The sequence below is a fragment of the Ailuropoda melanoleuca genome, chromosome 17 (assembly GCF_002007445.2).
Source record: "Ailuropoda melanoleuca isolate Jingjing chromosome 17, ASM200744v2, whole genome shotgun sequence".
Classification (NCBI taxonomy): Eukaryota; Metazoa; Chordata; class Mammalia; order Carnivora; family Ursidae; genus Ailuropoda; species Ailuropoda melanoleuca.
Genome location: NC_048234.1, coordinates 13644281 through 13664187, shown reverse-complemented (window position 1 = coordinate 13664187; position 19907 = coordinate 13644281). Strand labels below are relative to the sequence as shown.

The 19907-nt window shown below is 37.6% G+C and overlaps 1 protein-coding gene across 5 annotated transcripts in view; it reads right to left on the bottom strand.

Annotated features, from left to right (window-relative positions):
- Positions 1–19907, bottom strand: part of CENPP (centromere protein P) — a 234751-nt gene that overhangs the window by 190907 nt on the left and 23937 nt on the right. For all 5 annotated transcript variants that reach the window (XM_034647391.1, XM_034647385.1, XM_034647386.1 and 2 more), the window contains one exon: positions 9629–9717. In XM_034647391.1, the coding sequence (XP_034503282.1) occupies positions 9629–9717 (89 nt within the window). The remainder of the gene's footprint in view (positions 1–9628; positions 9718–19907) is intronic.

Sequence of the window (19907 nt, the reverse complement as noted above, 5' to 3'; positions counted from 1 at the left end):
CAGAGCAATCTACATTTTCAATGCCATCCCAATCAAAATATCAATGACATTTTTCAAAGAACTGGAACAAACAGCCCTTAAATTTGTGTGGAATCAGAAAAGGCTCCGAATCGCCAAGGAATTGTTGAAAAGGAAAAACAAAGCCGGGGGCATCACAATGCCGGATTTCGAGCTGTACTACAAAGCTGTGATCACAAAGACAGCATGGTACTGGCACAAAAACAGACACATCGACCAATGGAACAGAATAGAGAACCCAGAAATGGACCCTCGGCTCTTTGGGCAACTAATCTTTGATAAAGCAGGAAAAAACATCCGGTGGAAAAAAGACAGTCTCTTCAATAAATGGTGCTGGGAAAATTGGACAGCTACATGCAAAAGAATGAAACTTGACCACTCTCTCACACCATACACAAAAATAAACTCCAAATGGATGAAAGACCTCAATGTGAGACAGGAATCCATCAAAATTCTAGAGGAGAACATAGGCAACAACTTCTATGACATCGGCCAGAGCAACCTTTTTCACGACACATCTCCAAAGGCAAGAGAAATAAAAGATAAAATGAACTTATGGGACTTTATCAGGATANATCAAGATAAAAAGCTTCTGCACAGCCAAGGAAACAGTCCAAAAAACTAAGAGGCAGCCCACGGAATGGGAGAAGATATTTGCAAATGACACTACGGATGAAAGACTGGTATTCAAGATCTACAAAGAACTTCTCAAACTCAATACACAAGAAACAAATAATCAAATTTAAAAAATGGGCAGAAGATAGGAATAGACACTTTTCCAATGAAGACATACAAATGGCTAACAGACACATGAAAAAATGTTCAAAATCATTAGCCATCAGGGAAATTCAAATCAAAACCACACTGAGATACCACCTGACACCAGTTAGAATGGCAAAAATTGACAAGGCAGGAAACAACAAATGTTGGAGAGGATGTGGAGAAAGGGGATCCCTCCTACGTTGTTGGTGGGAATGCAAGTTGGTACAGCCACTCTGGAAAACAGCGTGGAGGTCCCTTAAAAAGTTAAAAATTGAGCTACCCTATGATCCAGCCATTGCACTACTGGGTGTTTACCCCAAAGATACAGACATAGTGAAGAGAAGGGCCATATGAACCCCAATGTTCATAGCAGCATTGTCCACAATAGCTAAATCATGGAAGGAGCCGAGATGCCCTTCAACAGATGACTGGATTTAGAAGATGTGGTCCATATATACAATGGAATATTACTCAGCCACAAAAAAGAATGACTTCTCAACATTTGCAGCAACATGGACAGGACTAGAGGAGATTATGCTAAGTGAAATAAGTAGAGAAAGACAATTATCATATGGTTTCACTCATTTATGGAACATAAGAAATAAGATCGGTAGGAGAAGGAAGGGAAGAATGAAGGGGGCTAAAGAGAAGGGGGAATGAACCATGAGAGACTATGGACTCTGGGAAACAAACTGAGGGCTTCAGAGGGGAGGGGGCTGGGGGATTGGGATAGGGCAGTGATGGGTATTAAGGAGGGCACGTATTTCATGGTGCACTGGGTGTTACGCAAATAATGAATCATGGAACATTGCATCAAAAACTGGGGATGTACTGTATGGTGACTAATATAACAAAATAAAAATTATTAAATAATAAAAAGGAAACAAAACAAAGCAAAAACAAAAAACCAAAAACCCAATATGGCCAAAAAGTCAGTAGATAAAATCAAAATGGAATAGTAAAACATATTTAAATAACCTAAAAGAAATCAGGAAATGGGAATGGAGGAACAAACAAACCAGAGAGAAAGAAAATGAAGAAAATAAAAGGGCAGGTGCATTAACAAACAGCTACATAAGCATCTATTTGACAGGGAACACTGGAGATTAAGTGTTCAATCCTACTCTGGTATCTATTACTAATACCTTTTTAACGTCTGAGAGAAGAAATTACTTTCCAAAGAATGTAGGCCTATAAAAAGCAGCAGTTGCTTCATTATAGCATACAGGCCAAACTGACGTATTTTAATCTCCATCAAATAAGGGAGCAAGAATAAGCTCTTAATCATGAGATGAGGAAGGGAGCCAAAAAAAAAATCTTAAAAACACAAGAGCCCAAGTTTAAACACACACACACACACACACTACAGACACTAGACACTCAGAGAGCGGGACAGAAGAGAGTCGGACCTGTTACATTAATTAAACACAGAACTTTATTTAAAAGTGGAGTGAGTCACAATACCTTCACTCCCATTCGCATCTCCACAAAGGACACACTATGATAGCACACAGTTTTCCATCATAGAAAGACATTGTATATGTGTTGGCTCTTACAGTCCTAAGAGTGATTGTAATTTATTTATTTTCCCCCAAGCATAGTCCAAACTTCACTAAATGTTAAACAGATGTTACGGATTTCTTTCACAAAATGTTGGCAGTGACACATTTCAATTTGAACTAGAATAGTCAGAAAAGTAAAATAATTCCAAATGTCTTTTTCTTAAGGATAAAGCAAAACATAAAGAGAAATGTAGAATAAAAATTTTATTGGGTCTTAAATCAGATGAATATCAGAAGTTAATTTTTCACTAAAATATTATCAGTCACTCTCATATATTGCTGGTGGGAATGCAACTTGGTAGGATCACTTTGGTAAACACTGTGCTAGTTTATTATAAATTTAAACATATTGTAATCATATAACCCAGCAATCCCACTTCTAGTTATTTACCCTAGAGAAAAATCTTACATCACACAAAAACCTCTTCTGAATGTTCATGGCAGCTCTATTCATAGTCATCGAAAACTGGAAATAACTCAAATGTCCTCCATGGGGTGAATGGATAAACACACTAGTATCAATACATGAAACACTACTCGGAAATGAAAAGATGGATGAATCTCAATTCATTTACTTTATGCTAAGTAAAGAAGTCAGTCTGTATGTAATTTAATTTATTTGACATTTTGTAAGAGACAAAACCCTAGTGATGATCACAGCAGGTTTTGCCGGGGGTGGGGAGTGGGTTGTGACTATAAAGGGAGAACATGCAGGATTTTTGTGCTGAAGGAGCTGTTCAGCATCCTCATTGTGGCGGTAAGCACACAGAAACCATCCAACCTGAATAGCACAGAAGGAAAAGATTGGGGGAAAAAAAAAAAAGAACAGAGCTTCAGAGACAAGTGAGACAATGCCAAAAAGTTTTATATTCATGTAATCAGAGACCCAGAAGCAAAGAAGAAATATATCATGTAATAAGTAAAAAAAAAAAAAAAAAAAAAAAAAAAAAAAGCAAAAAAAATCCGAATTACAATAAAATATTAAAAAATATTCAGGGGTCCCTGCGTGGCTTAGTGGGTTAAGCATCTGCCTTCAGCTCAGGTCATGATCCCAGGGTGCTGGGATTGAGACTTGTGTTGGGCTCCTTGCTCAGCAGGAAGCCTGCTTCTCTCTCTCTGCCCCTCTCCGCCACTCCTGCTCGCAGGCGTGCTCTCTCTCTCAAAAAAATAAATAAAATCTTTAAAAAAAATTTCAAATAATTTCAAATAAACCTGGCTGGTTCAGTCAATAGAGTACACAGCTCTTAATGTCAGGGTCATGAGTTTAAGCCCCATGCTGGGGGTAGAGTTTACTTAATTAGAAAAAAAAATTTAAAAATATTCGAATTATCCAGAAAAAGCATGAAAGGAAAACAGAAGAACAAAAAAACACAACAGAAATTAACTACTAACTGGGTAGACCTCAATAAAAAATATATCAATGATTACATTAAATGTAAATGAATCACAGATCTAAATGTAAAAAGTAAAAGTATAAAATTTTTTTTAAAATGTAAGAATTTTGGGGCACCTGGGTGGCTCAGCTGTTATGTGTCTGCCTTCGGCTCAGGGCGTGATCCCAGGGTCCTGGGATCGAGCCCCGCATCAGGCTTCCTGCACAGTGGGAAGCCTGCTTCTCCCTCTCACACTCCCCTTGCTGTGTTCCCTCTCTAGCTGTCTCTGTCAAATAAATAAATAAAATCTTTACATAAATAAATAAATAGTAAGAATTTTTATGACCTGAGGTTAGGCAAAAGTGACAGACATCATACCAAAAACATACAAAAGAAAAATAAAGATTAACTGTCTTCTTAAAATCAGAAAAATTTGCTCTTTGAAAGATACTGTTAAGAAAATGAAAAAACAGGGGCGCCTGGGTGGCGCAGTCGTTAAGCGTCTGCCTTCAGCTCAGGGCATGATCCCAGCGTTCTGGGATCGAGCCCCACATCAGGCTCCTCTGCTAGGAGCCTGCTTCTTCCTCTCCCACTCCCCCTGCTTGTTTTTCCTCTCTCTCTGGCTGTCTCTCTCTGTCAAATAAATAAATAAATAAATATTTTTTTAAAAATTAAAAAAAAAAAAAAAAGAAAGAAAATGAAAAGACAGGGGCCCCTGGGGGGCTCAGTGGGTTAAGTGTCCAACTCTTGATTTTCAGCTCAGGTCATGGTCTCAGGGTCCTGGGGTTGAGCCCCACGTCGGGCTCCGCACTCACTGGGGAGTTCTGCTTTGGGATTCTCTATCTTCCTCGGCCCCTCCCCCTGCTCACACGTTCTCTCTCTCTAAAATAAATAAATCTTTAAAAAAAATGAAAATGAAAAGACAAGCTACAAAAATGGGAGAAAATATTTGAAAATCACATATATGATAAAGGTCTTGTATGGAGAATATATGAAGAGCTCTCAAGACAACAGTAAGAAAACAAACGACCCAATGAAGCCCTGAGTGAAGACTTAAATATGAGCTTCACTGAGTATAAACAGATGGCAACTAAGCACACGTAAAGATGCTCGCATGACCAACAATCAGGAAAATGAGATACACCACACTCCCACTAGAATGGCTAAATTCAGGCATACACAAATACATGTGCTAGAGAGCACGCGGAGCAACCAGAACTCTTGTATATTGCTGGCAAGAATGTGAAATGGCACAACCCTTTGGAAAAACATCTTGGCCATTTCTTATAAACTAAAATGTGCACTTACATACGACCCAACAATCTAACTCCCAGGTATTCAGCCAACAGAAGTCCATAAATGTTCCCTAACAGGTGACACAGTAGATGATCTCAGGCTCGCAGGCTACACGGTCTCTGTGACAATTACCTCACTCTCCCACTGTACCATGAAAGCAACTATAGACAATACACAAAGAAATGGGCATGACTGTCTTCCAACAAACTTTTTAAAAATTAGGCAGCTGGTCTATGAACCAGTTTGCCTATTCTTGCCTAAGAGAATGGAAACTGATATTCACACAAAACCCTGTATACAAATGTTTATAGCACTTCCATTCATAATAACAAAAAAGGGGAAACAACCCAATGTCCTTCAAGGGGTAAATGGATAAACTGTGGAATTCCCATACAACAGACTACTACACGGCAATGAAAAAAGCCTACTGGTACATGTAAAAACACAGATGAATCTCAAAGGTATTACCTTGAGAGAAATAAGCCAGTCTTTAAGTTTACATACCATGTGATTCCATCTGGAAAAGGCAAAAACTTACAGATGAAGAAAAGACCAATAGTCATCACAGCAAAGGATTGGGAGTGAGTCATGTCTTAAAAGGGCGGCATGAGGGTTTTTTTTTTTATATTATGGAATTATTCTTTATTCTGATTGCAGTATTAAGTTATAGGAGTTTATATCTGTGTTAAGTTGATAAGAGTTCTGTGTCAAAAAAGCCCTCAATTTCATCATATGTTAATTTTTTTAAGACTTTTTAATTTATTTATTTGAGAGAGAACGAGTTAGTGACAGAGTGAGAGCGGAGAGGCAGAGGGAGAAGCAGGCTCCCCCCTGAGCAGGGAGCCCCATTCTTGGCTTGATCCCAGGACGCCGAGATCATGGCCTGAGCTGAAGGCACTTAACTGACTGAGCCACTCAGGTGCCCCTGTTAATTTAAATATTTTTTAAAAAGAACAAGAGAGAAGGTAAATTATAAAAGAGAACTTTGAGAAATGACCAGTCCTGACAGATGAAAGATCAATAGATGGGATGAACAGCAGAGGAGACACAATTCAAATAAATAATTGTCCTTTATTGGAACATATATCTTAGGAGATAATCCAGAATAATTACATGAAAACCCAACTGTTTAAAAAAAAAAAGTCTTTATTTTTAAAAAGACAGGAAAAATTTAAAAGACACATAGAACTTTTACAAATGACAAGTACTGTCAATGAAATTGAAAATTCAGTGGATGGGGGTTTAAAAGCAGATTAGTCAGAACATGAAATAATTACTGAACTGAAATACAGATCTGAAGAATAATCATGAAGAAGCACAAAGACATAAAGAAAGGGTAAAACAGGGGTGCCTAGGTGGCTCAGTCGGTTAAGAGTCTGCCTTCAGCTCAGGTCGTAATCCCAGGGTCTAGGAATTGAGCCCCACGTCAGGCTCCCTGCTCAGTGGGGAGTCTGCTTCTCCCTCTGCCCCTCCCCCCTGCTTGGCGTCTGTGTCTCTGTCTCTCTCTCTCCCCCTTTCCTCTCCTTCTCTCTCAAATAAATGAATTTTAAAAATCTTGAAAAAGAAGAAAAAAAGAAAAGGTAAAAGAGATGCAAAAGATGAACAGTGTGTCCCAAATTCTGGAATGAGGATTAGAAAACAAAATAAAACAAAACAAAACATCAGGAAAGAGCTCTGCTGCTACTTAGGATGTAAAAAGCCGCAGAGAAGACCATCTGCACCTAACATCAAGCAAATTTGAATAATCTATAAAGTCATAACCTTTCTTGAGTCCATTAGAGACTCAAAGTCACAAGGCAACCAAGTAAATAAAATTTTCTTCCTCAAAGGAAAGACATGACAAAACTGTTCACTCTGGGGTAAACTTAGGGGAGGAAAGCAGTCACCATACAAGTAGGTAACAAGAAATCAGCTAAAATTTCAACAAATTCTTAGGGACAAATGTGGGATAGAATGTGCTTTTGGAACAGGTAGGAACCCCAGGCATGAAGGGACACCACCAGAAAAACCAGGGTCCTGTCAGTGGCTCAGGCATGAGGAGGTGATCAGCCACTGCTGGGGAACAAAAGGAAGCCGGAATTCTTCTCTGATGGGAACCAAAACCCCTGAGCCACTGAAGAAAGAGGCAACAAAGCAATGGAAGAAAAAAATCCCTTGCTTCTAAGGGAGGAGCAGAAGTTGACTTTGGCAGAGGGGCAGAAAACACTCCTGTTACCAGGACAAAGACCCAGGGCTTCGGGAAGAGAGGCAGTGGCAAAAACCGCCTGTTCCCTGGGAGGGGCAGGAAACCCACCGGGCCCGGGATCCTACACAACTCCCAAGCATTCATCTGCTACCCCTGGAGGAACAAGGAACTCTCTCCTGCCCAAGACCAACCCCAGATGCAGGCTGGCTTTGGCTGTCCTGGGGGAGGAGCAGGAACATGGGGGGGCCAAGCCCTGAGACGCAGGCACACAGGACTGCCCAATACTGAGGATGGACCATGAAAGTACAGAACTCCCATTATTCCCACCACAAGCAGGGCACCAAGTAACAGGCATCCACAGCTGCTACTGGGGGAGTGCCAAGAGCACAGAGAAAGGGTCCTCTCAGAAAGGCAGAAAGCTGAGCAGATCAGGGACACTGAGGAGAACCCTCCAGCTCCCAAAACCCCACTGTAAGCACACGGAAGAGCTGAGCTCAAACTGGAATCCACAGCTGGAAGAATCTGAAACCTGTGATGTGAAGCCTGAAGATAAGGAAAACAATAAAAATCTCAAACACAGCTCAACTGCTGACAACATTTAATTAGCCACAGCCTAACAGCATGATAAAAGAAATGTGCCCGTTTCTCGGCATAAACACTGTTTGCTTGAGTCTCTACCGATTTTCCACAGATAATGTCCATCATTTGACTAAAACAAAACAAAACAAAAAAATGATGACACACAAAAATTCAGGAAAAAAAACTCCAGAATCAGCAGAATCAGGTTCAAAGATGACTCAGATGTTGGCACTATAAGACAGGAACATTAAAATAACCATGATTAAAAGTCACAGAGAGGGGCATTCAGTTAAGTGTCTCAGTCAGTTATGTGTCTGCCTTTGGCTCAGGTCATGATCTCAGGGTCCTGGGATTGAGCCCTGCATCAGGCTCCTTGCTCAGCAGGGAGTCTGCTTCTCCCTCCCTCTCCCCCTGCCCCACTCATGCTCTCTCTTGCTCATGCTCTCTCTTTAATAAATAAAATCTTTATAAAAATTAATAAAAAATAAAAATAAAAGTCACAGAGACAGAAATAAGAATGAAGGGGGCGCCTGGGTGGCACAGCGGTTAAGCATCTGCCTTCGGCTCAGGGTGTGATCCTGGCATTATGGGATCGAGCCCCACAAAAGGCTCCTCCGCTATGAGCCTGCTTCTTCCTCTCCCACTCCCCCTGCTTGTGTTCCCTCTCCCGCTGGCTGTCTCTAGCTCTGTTGAATAAATAAATAAAATTAAAAAAAAAAAAAAAAGAAATAAGAATGAAGGGTGCCAGGGGCTGAGTGGAAGGGAAGATGGGAAGCGACTGTTTGATGCATACACAGTTTCAGTTTTACAAGATGAAAGGGTTATGAAGATAGCTCTTGGTGTACACAGTTAAATATAAATATAAATAAACATATTTAATAGTACTGAACTGTACCCTCAAAAATGGTTAAGAAGGTAAGTTTTAGGGGCGCCTGGGTGGCATAGCGGTTAAAGCGTCTGCCTTCGGCTCAGGGCGTGATCCCGGCGTTACGGGATCGCCCCACATCGGGCTCCTCCACTGTGAGCCTGCTTCTTCCTCTCCCACTCCCCCTGCTTGTGTTCCCTCTCTCGCTGGCTGTCTCTATTTCTGTCGAATAAAGNAAAAAAAAAAAAAAAAAATTTTAAAAAAAAAAAAAAAAAAAAAAAAAAAAAAAAGAAGGTAAGTTTTACGTTATATATATTTTACCACAATTTTAAAAGTGAGGGGAAAAAGGAGCTGGTGCAAAGATAGAGGACAGTCTTGTATCTTGAATGTAGTGGGTGTTTCAGGAAGCTACAGAGGTGATAAAATTGCAAAGAACACAGGAACACACACACACACACACACACACACACACACGTACGTGCTTATAAAACTGGTAAAATCCTCCTTGCTCCAGGCCTACGCACAATATTCCGTTGAGTACCTCTTCGTTAGTTTACACCTACACATTTTTCAGATGTTGGCTCAATTTTCAGGAAATGATTCCATGTTCTCCATCAATGTCAGGTTCCTGATGTATGCTTCAATAGCATTATATAACTCTTCTCTGCAGCACTGAGCACAGCCACAATTTTAGATTTTATTTCTACCATTATTTAACTAATGTCTTCACCAATAGGCTAGAAACTCCTTGAGTATCAAAGATTATACCTGTTCTTCGCCACAATTTAATGCCTAGCACATAGTTAATGTGTGACACATTTTCATTGAATGAAAAAATGATAGAGAACATGGACTTAATAAATAAGCTATATGTATATGAATATAAACCATAATAATATTACACTTCCAGAGATATTTTGATATTTACTTATCAAAAAAAGAAAGGGTAAAATTAAGCAATACCTAAAAAAAATTTATAATATCTTACCTAGACACAAATTCACTTAATTCTGAATATTCAGTAGGCTCCATTATTATGTTGAGGTCAGTAATAACAGAAGATAAATTCTCCTTATCCTAAAATAAAAAAAGTTTATCAGATCACAGTAAACATTTCAATAAAATATAAAGACAAAAACGTTTTAAAATATCCAAAATGAAATACCACCAAACAATAGGAAAAGGTAATCAAGAGAAGGCACTGAAAATATTGGTTATTTGTTAAAAGAATAAAATCAGATCTTTCCTCCATACCAAAAACCAAAATGAACTCCAAATGAATTACTTACTTAAATGTAAATGTAAACACCAAGACCATAAAATATTAGCAGGAAATACAGACATTTAACTGGTTACTGAGTGAAGAACTTTCTAAGCAAACAATAGTAAAAAAAAAAAAAAAAAAAAAAAAAAAAAAAAAAAAAAAAAAAAGCAAATATAATTACATTAAAAAACTCAGTATTTATATAAAAAATGACTTTATTACTAAAAGAGAAAAAAATAAACTGATGAAGATTTTTTTTACCAAAACATTACAAGGAGAAATGAAAACTGAAAAGAAAAAAGTAAAAGACAAATTAAAAACTCAAATGTAAAAACTTACATGGAAAAAAACATTCAATCTCACTAGGAAAAAGACAAATATACATTAAACCAGTGAGATAAACATTTTTACCTATAAGATCACTTTGATAATGTATACTTTAAAATATGCATAGTCCGTGTGCCAGCAGTTTGATTTCAAGAGTCGACCCTAAAATAGCGACAAATGAGGACAAAGACGGGCTGCCTATTACACAACCCAGAAACAACTCCATATTCAATAATGCAGATTGTGAAATAAATATTTTGATCTGTAATTTCAGGTTTTCTCCATTAGTCTAGTAAATTTTCCCCTATTCTATAGTTGCCTAACACTTCCTTTTCACTTGTTTCTGTTCTTGTTTTTGCAAAAACCATATATTGACTCTTCATGGCCTTCCAGATTATTCTTTTCACTTGCTCTTGGATGTGATTTTTTTCAAGACTGTCCTCCCTATTCGCCTCCTGGTTACTTCCAATGAATGTAGTTCTCGGCACAATAATCAGCTGCTTTCTCTCAGCTCTCTTTCCTCCCATTCAATTTTCTTCAAGTGTTTTCATCGGATAGCCAGAGCAGGTTTTTATCGAGTGTGTTCCTGTATTTCCCAGATTAATTCTTTCAAAGTGAACTTATCTCCACTTTCTTATTAATTCGTTTCATGACAGCATGTTTGCATGAGTCCTAAATGAAGATGAAAACACTTGGCACCGTATTTGTGCTCGTCTGGAACTATTGTATGTTCAGAGGAGTAGTCTAGCAATTTTCAGTATTTCCTAAGAACAAAGTGAGTAGATACTTCCTGACATTTCCCATTTGTCTGGGCACTATCTGACTTTTCCCTGTATTTTGAGCGGGTTTATAATCTTTGTTTACTTTTTAGCTGCCTGAAGATACAGTGGGAACTGTTAGGGGCAGGTACAGTTTAAGCAGGCTGGCTGTCTGTGGGCATCTACCATCATATCTAATCAAAACATAAATTCCAAAGGCACTTAAAAACTGGGCAAAAGACCTCCATAGACATTTCTTCAAAGATGTACAAATGGGCAGAAAGCATCCGAAATAATGCCTAATATCATCAGTCATCATCTGGTCATTCCATTTGACCCAGTAATTCTATTCTTAGCTATATACCCAAGAAAAATGAAAACATATACCTACTTATAAACTTATACATGAATGTTTATATCAACATTAATAATAGCCAAAAGGTGAAAATAGCCCAAATGCTCATCAACTATAAATAACAAAATGTGATATATCCACACAATGGAATTTTGTTACTTAATCAAAAAAGGAAAAGAATGAAGTAATGATACCTACACTACATGAACAAACCCTGAAAACATCACCTTAAGTGAAAGAAGCCAGTCAAAAAGATCACATATTAGAAGATTCCCTTTAAATGAACTGTCCAAAATACACAAACCATAGAGAAAAAAAAGATTAGCTGTTGTATAAGTCTGGGCAGGAGAGAGACTGAGGGGTAATATAAAGTAAGGGGTTTCCGGGGCACCTGGGTGGCTTAATCAGTTAAGCGCCTGCCTTTGGCTCAGGTCATGATCCTGGGGTCCTGGGATTGAGCCCCACATCAGGATCCCTGCTCAGTGGGAGTCTGCTTCTCCCTCTGCCTATGCCCCTCCCTCTGGCTCATGCTCTATCAAATAAATAGTATCTTTAAAAAAGAAGTAAGTAAGTAAGGGGTTTCCTTTTGAGGTGATAAAAATGTTCTAAAATTGATGTGGTAATGGTTGTATAACTCTGAATATACTTAATTTACTGACTATAAACCTTAAATGGATTATTTGATATGTAAATTAGATCTCAATTGACCTGTTACCAAAAAAAAAAAAAAAAAAAAAGTCAGAGGCACATCTTGTCTTTTGTTTGAGTATGTGTGGCTGTGTTGGATTTTGGTCTTTTGCCCACTAATCCTATCACCATAAAGCCTATTTACAGGCCCCTTTTTTCTTTGTTTTCGGCAGTTTGTGGATTCTGTTTAGTCATTGGAAAGCTGACTTCAACACACCATCTCTCAACTGCCTGTTATAGGGCCTTACAAACAGCCTGACTTCAAAGCCCCTAAGTCTCAGCAACACATTATTTTCAATCAACGTCCATTCAACTTAAGTCTATAGTTCTCATTCTTCTCTAAAATTTAAGAATTGTGGGTACAGACATTCAGGAAAAAGTCCTATTAACTTTGCAAATTTTATATACTGTTAATAAGCCACACAGCATCACACTTCAATGTTCTCTTTCATTTGGGTTTGAATGCCATCATAATCAGGTGCATTTTCTTTGGAGCTTATGATATATTATTTTTTACTGATATGTAATGACATAGAACATATTTTCAGGTGTAAAAATGACTCAATATTTGTATATATTGCAAAATGTTCACCACAATAAACCTAGTTAACATTCATCACAATACATACTTAATTTTTGTAAAGATTTATTTTTATTTTTATTTTTTTTTAAAGATTTTATTTATTTATTCAACAGAGATAGAGACAGCCAGCGAGAGAGGGAGCACAAGCAGGGGGAGTGGGAGAGGAAGAAGCAGGCTCACAATGGAGGAGCGTGATGTGGGGCTCGATCCCATAACGCCGGGATCACGCCCTGAGCCGAAGGCAGACGCTTAACCATTGCGCCACCCAGGCGCCCCTAAAGATTTTTAAGTAATCTCTACACCCAACATGGGGCTTGAACTTACAGCCCCAAGATCAAGAGTCACATGCTCCACTTACTGAGGAAGCCAGGCACCCCACAAATTTTTTGTTAAATGAAAACTTTTAAGATTTAACCACTTAGCAACTTTGAGATAAGCAATTAAGCATTAACTACAGTTACCATGCTGTACATTAGATCACCATGACTAATTTAAAACTAAAATTTTGTACCTTTTTACTCCCTTCACCAATTTTGCACACATCCCCCCACCCTGCCTCTGGCAACCATGAACGTGATCTCTTTATCGTTGAGCTTTGTCATTTTTTATGTTTTTGGCTTATTAGATTCTACATATAAGTGAGATCATTTAGTATTTATCTTTTTCTAACTTATTTCACTTAACATAATACTCTTAAAGTCCATTTATGTTATCACAAATGGCAAGATTTTATTCTTAAGATTTTATTTATTTATTTGAGAGAGAGAGAGAGGAAGACAGCAAGCACAAGCTGGATGAAAGGGCAGAGGGAGAGGGAGAAGCAGGCTCCTTGCTGAGCAGGGAGCCCACCTTGGGTCCCGGGATCATGACCTGAGCTGAAGGCAGATGCTTAAGTGACTGAGCCACTCAGGCGCTCCTCAATCTTTTTTATTAAATGAATAATACTCCAATACATACAACACATTTTCTTATCCACTCCTCTATATATGGATACTTGGGTTGTTTCCGTATCTTCGCTATTGTAAATAACAATGCAATGAACATGAAGGTACAGGTATCTTTTCTAGTGTTCTTCTTTCAGATAAAAACCCAGACATAGAACTGCTAGATCATGTGGTAGTTCTATTTTTAATTTCTGAAGGAACCTCCATACTCTTTTCTATACCGACTGCATGAATTTACATTCCCACCAACAGTACACAAGAGTTCCCTTTCCATCCTGGCCTGGATACTTGTTACTTCTTGTCTTTTTGATAATCACCATCCTAATAGGTGTGAGGTGATTATTTCATCATGGTACTGATTTTCATTCCCTGATTTTTTGTGTTTTCATGTACCTGTTTGGCCATGTGGATGTCTTCTTTGAAAAAATGTCTATTCAGATCCTCTGCCCATTTTTAAACCAAATTGTTTGGTTATTCTGCAATTGAGTTATAGGAGTTCTTTATATACTCTGGATATCAACTCCATCAGATATTTAACTTGGAAATATTTTCTCCCATTCCATAGGTTGACTTTTCATTCTGTTGATGGTTTCCTCTACAGTAAATTTCTTAGTTTGATGTCCTACTTGTTGATTTTTGCTTTTGTTTGTGCTTGTGATATCAAACAAAAAAATCAGCACCAGGATATGTCAAGGAGCTTACCACCTATGTTTTTTCCTAGGATATTTATGGTTTCCGGTCTTCCATTCAAGCCTCTAATCCATTTGAGGTTAATTTTTGTATATGTTGTAAGGCAGTGTTCTAGTTTCATTCTTTTGCATGTGGCTGTCCAGGTTTCTGAACACCATTTAGTGAATGATCCTTTCCCCACTGTATATTTTTGACTGTCATAAATTAATTTTTGACATATGTGTGGGTTTATTTCCAGGTTCTCAATTCTATTCCATTAATCTTTTTATGCCAATACCATACTTTTTGATTACTATAGCCTTGTAGTGACTTGAAGTCACGAAGCACAATGCCTCCAGGTTTGTTCTTTTGCAAGATTCCATTGGCTATTAGGGGTCTTCTGTGGTTCCACACCCATTTCAGAATTATATTTTCTATTTCTGTGAAAACTGCCTTTGGAATTTTGATAGGGATTGACTTTAATCTGTAGATTCCTTTCGGTACTGTGGACATTTAAAAAATATTAATTCTTCCAATCCACAAGCACAGAATATCTTTCCATTTATTTGTGCCTTCAATTTCTCTCATCAGTGTCTTATAGTTTTCGGTGTACAGGTCTTTGACCTCCTTGGTTATGTGTATCTCCAGGTATTTCATTCTTCTTGATGCAACTGTTTTTGTAATTTCTCTTCCTTATAGTTCATTATTAGTGTATAGAAATTCAACAGATTTTTGTATATTGATTTTGTATCTTGCAATGTTACTGAACTCACTTATTAGTTCTAATAATTTCTGGGTGGATTCTTTAGGGATTTCTGTATAGAATATGATGTCATCTCCAAATAGTGACAGTTCTACTTCTTCCTTTCCAATGTGAATTCCTTTTATTTCTGTTTCTTCCCTAATTGCTCTGTCTAGGACTTCCAATACTATATTGAATACAAGTGGCAAGGGTAGGCATCCCTGTCCTGTTCCTGATCTTAGAGGAAAAGCTTTCATCTCTTCACCACTGAGTATGATGGGGGTTTCTTATATACGCCTTTATTATGTTGAGATATGCTCCCTCTATACCCAATTTGTTGGGAGTTTATATAAAAAAGCAATGTTCAATTTTGTCAAATGCCTTTTCTGCATCTATTGAGATGATCGTTGATTTTTATCCTTCATTTTGTTAATGTGGCATATCACAATGATTGTTACAATTGTTAAACCGCATTTGCACTTCTGGAATTAATCCCACTTAATCAAGATGTATGATCCTCTTAATGTATTGTTGAATTCAGTTGGCTAACGGTTTGTAAAGGGGTTTTGCATCTATGTTCAATGCGGATATTGGCATGCTAATTTTCTTCTCTTGTGGTCCTTGTCTGGTTTTGGTATCAGGGTAATGCAGACCTCCTAAAATGAATTTATGAGCCTTCCTCTTCTATTTTTTTGGTAAGTATTAAAGCAAGATTGATACTAATTCTTTTTTGAATATTTAGTAGAATTCACCAGTAAAGCTGTCTGATCCTGGACTTTTGTTGGAAGGTTTTCAATTACTGATTTAATCTTAGTAAGTAATCAGTCTCTTTAGATTATTTCTTCTTGGCTCAGCTTTGGAAGGTTGGAGGTTTCTAGGACTTGATCCATTTCTTTAAGCTTGTCCAATTTGTTGACATAAAATTGTATTATTCTCTTATTATCCTTTCTATTTTTGTGGTATCAGCTGTAACAGCTCTTCTTTCACTTCTGATTTTGAGTTCCCTCTCTTTTTTTCTTGGTGAGTCTAGCTAAAGGTTTGCCAATTTTTGCTTATCTTTCAAAGAACCTGCTCTGGGTTTCATTTGTCTTTTCTACTGCCTTTTTAGACTCTATTTCAATTATTTCTGCTCTGAGCTTTGTTATTTCCTTCCAATTTTGGGCTCCATTTATTTTTATTTTCTAGTTCATTGAGGTGTTAGGTTGTTTGAAATTTTTCTTGTTTAAGTACAAATTTATAGCTATGAATTTCCCTCTTAGGTTGCTCTTGTTATATCCCATAACTTTGGTATGTTGTATTTTTATTTTCCCTTGTCTCAAGGTATTTTATCACTTCTCATTTAATTTCATTTACCTGTTAATTTTTTAATAGCATATTGTTTAATTTCCACACATTTGTGAAGTTTCCAGTTTTGTACTTGCAACTGTGGTCAGAAAAGAGGCCTGCTATTAAACTTCTTAAACTGTCAAGACTTGTTTTATGACAGAACATATAATCTATCCTAGAGAATGCTCCGTGTGCCCTTAAGAAGAATGTATTCTGTTGTTTGTGAATGGAATGTTCTGTAGGTGTATGTTAAGTCCATCTGGTTTAACCTGTTGTTTAAAGCCTATATTTCTTTACTGATTTTCTGTCTGGATGATCTATACACTGATGTAAGTGGGGTATTAAGGTCCGCTACTATTACTGTACAGCTATCCATTTCTCGCATTAGGTCTGTTAATATTTGCTATACATTTAGATGCTCCTATTTTGGGTGCACTAAATTTTTTTTAAAAGATTTGAAAGACAGAGCACAAGCAGAGGGAGCGGCAGGCAGAGGGAGAAGCAGGCTCCCTGCTGAGCAAGAGGCCCCACACGGGACTTGATCCCAGGACCCTGGGATCATGACTTGAGCCGAAGGCAGACACTTAACCGACTAAGCCACCCAGGAGTCCCTGGGTGCACGAATATTTACAAATTTTATATTCTCATGTTTATTAACCCCTTGTTGTTATATAACACCCCCTTTGCCTCTTATGAGTCTTAAAAAGTCTATTTTTTCTGATGTTTAAGTATAGCTATCCCAGCTTTCTTTTGGTTTCCATTTACGTAGATTATCTTTTTCCCTCCATCCCTTCATTTTCAGTGTGTTTGCCCTTATAACTGAAGTGAGTCTCTTATAGGCATGTATAGATGGGTCTTGGATTTTTTTTTTAATCCATTCAGCCACTCTACATCTTCTGATGAGAGAATTTAGTCACTTTACACTTGAAGTAATTATTAATTGATATGTGCTTATCATCATTTTGTTATTTTCTGGCTGCTTTGTAGTTTCTATTCCTTTCTTCTCTCTCTCCCTTTGTGGCCTGACTTCCTTTAGTGGTACACTTAGATCCCTTCCCCATTATCTTTTGTGTATCTACTATAGGTTTCTGGGTTTTGGTTACTCACATGTAATTTGTATTTGTAACAGTCTATTTTAAGTTGATAGCAACTTAAGTTTGAACACATAATAAAGCTCTACATTTTTACTCCCCTTCCATGTACTTTTCCATTTTTTATCATGAGTATCCCATAACTAATTATGTATTTTTACTACTTTTATTTTTTAACTTTCATACTAGCTTTATAAGTGATTAATCCACTACTTTTGCTATATATTTACCTTAACCAGGAGATTTATACTTTCTTGTTTCCATGCAGTAATAAGGGCCCTTTCTTTTCAGCTTAACGAAGTCCCTTTAACATTTTAACATNATAACGCCGGGATCACGCCCTGAGCCGAAGGCAGACGCTTAACCGCTGTGCCACCCAGGCGCCCCCCTTTAACATTTCTTATTGAGGTCAGTTTAGTGGTGGTCAACTCTAGGTTTTGCTTGTCAGGAAAACTTTTATCTCTCCTTCAATTCTGAATAACTTTGTCAGGGAGAGTATTCTTGGTTGGAAATTGTTCTCTTTCAGCACTTTGAATATACTATGCTACTTTCTGGCCTGAAACATTTCTGCGGCAAAATCTGCTACAAGTCCAATGAGGGCTTCCCTTGTATTTAACAAATTGCTTTTCTCTTGTTGCTTTTAGGACTCCTTGATTTTAACTTTTGACACTTTAATTATAATGCGTCTTGGTCTCTTTTGGGTTCATCTTCTTTGGAATTCTCTGGGATTTCTGGATCTGGATGTCTGTTTCTCTCCAAGGTTAGGGAAGTTTCCACCCATTATTTCTTCATATAAACTTTCTGTCCCTTTTTCTGAGATTCCTAGAATGCCACTGGTCAGTTGACTTGATCTTGTCCTGTAACTCCATTAAGTTTTCTTTCTTTTCTTCATTCTTATTTCTTTTCGCTTCTCTGATTGGGTCTGTTCCTCTGCCCTGTATTCAAGTTCACTGATCCTTTCATCTATTTAATTTTCTGATATTGAGCCCCTCTACTGTATTTTTCGGTGCAGTTTTTTATTGCATTCAATTGTCGCTTCTGTTTCAAATGGTCTTTTTCCCCCCTATTTCTTTTTCACTTGTGTTTCTTTCACACTGTTCTCGCTGTGTTTATCCATTCTTCTCCCAAGTTCAGTGAGCATCGTTATGACCATTATTTTGATCTCCTTTCAGGTTAATTATTATCTCCATTTAATCAAGGTTTTTTCTAAACTTTTATCTTCTTCTTTAGCTTGGAATATAATTCCTCTGTTTCTTCATTTTTTTTGACTTTCTATATTGGTTCCTATGCACTGCATGAAAGAGCTTCCTCTCCCAGTCTTGTATGGTTGGCCTTGCACAGAAGATGAAATTTATCGTTCAACACTGCCCTAGCTCTTGATTTTCTCTCAAACCGTTGTGATTATTTAAGGAGCCTATTTTATTTTTATTTAATTAATTAATTTATGTTTTTAAAAGATTTTATTTGAGAGAGAGAGTGAGTGAGAGAGAACAAGCATGAGCAGGGGAGGAGCAGATGGAGAAGGAAAAGCAAACTCCCTCCACTGTGCAGGGAGACCAATGCAGGGCTCAAACCTGGTACTCTGGGGTCATGACCCGAGCTGAAGGCAGATGCTTAACCAACTGGGCCACCCAGGTGCCCCGTTTTATTTTTTTTTTTTAAGATTATATTTATTTGAGAGAAGGGGAGAGAGAGAACAAGAGAGCATATGGGGGGAAGAGCAGAGGGAGAGGGACAAGCAGACTCTGTGCTGAGCACAGAAGCTGACACAGTGCTGGATCCCATGACCCTGAGATCATAACCTGAGCCAAAATGAAGAGTTGGATGCTCAACCGACTAAGCCACACAGGCACCCCCATTTTTAATAGCTCCCAGTGGTTGAGGATATGCCAAACCGACATTAATTAAAAATTTCCTTACTTTGGAATCACTTTGTTTCACTGGGTTTCAGGAAGAGTAGTTATGAAAACATTCTTAGCCACTTTCCCTACAAATTGACACCAATCTGATTTATTATACTGCATAGAGTATGAATACTGAGACATGTTAATTTTGATGTTCTTACAACACCAGACAGTAAATCTAGAGAACAGAATTGTATATTCCAGCTACCTCTGAGAGTAACAGCTGTGCCAACATGGATAATTATTCAAACTCCCTTGATGTATTTCCCTGTAAAATAAGGGGGTTGAGCTTAATAGTCTATAAGGCCACTTATGGTTCTCACATTGTATTACTATGATTTTATTATAGCAATATTCTTTAAGCAAGATAGTTTTATTATTTAGATTACTTTTTAATTTTCCAGTGGTTAAACATCTCCCTCTAGTGGAAATTCTGTTTTAAAAAAATGTTTAAGGACACAGAATCTTGGTGTCTTCACCTTTTTCTATTGGTCTCAACTAAAAAAATCTGCTCAACATGTAAAATGGTAAAATCATTTTAGAAGGCAATCTGATACTATCAGAATTTACATATACATCTCCTATGACACCTAGCAATTCTACTAAAGGCATATTTA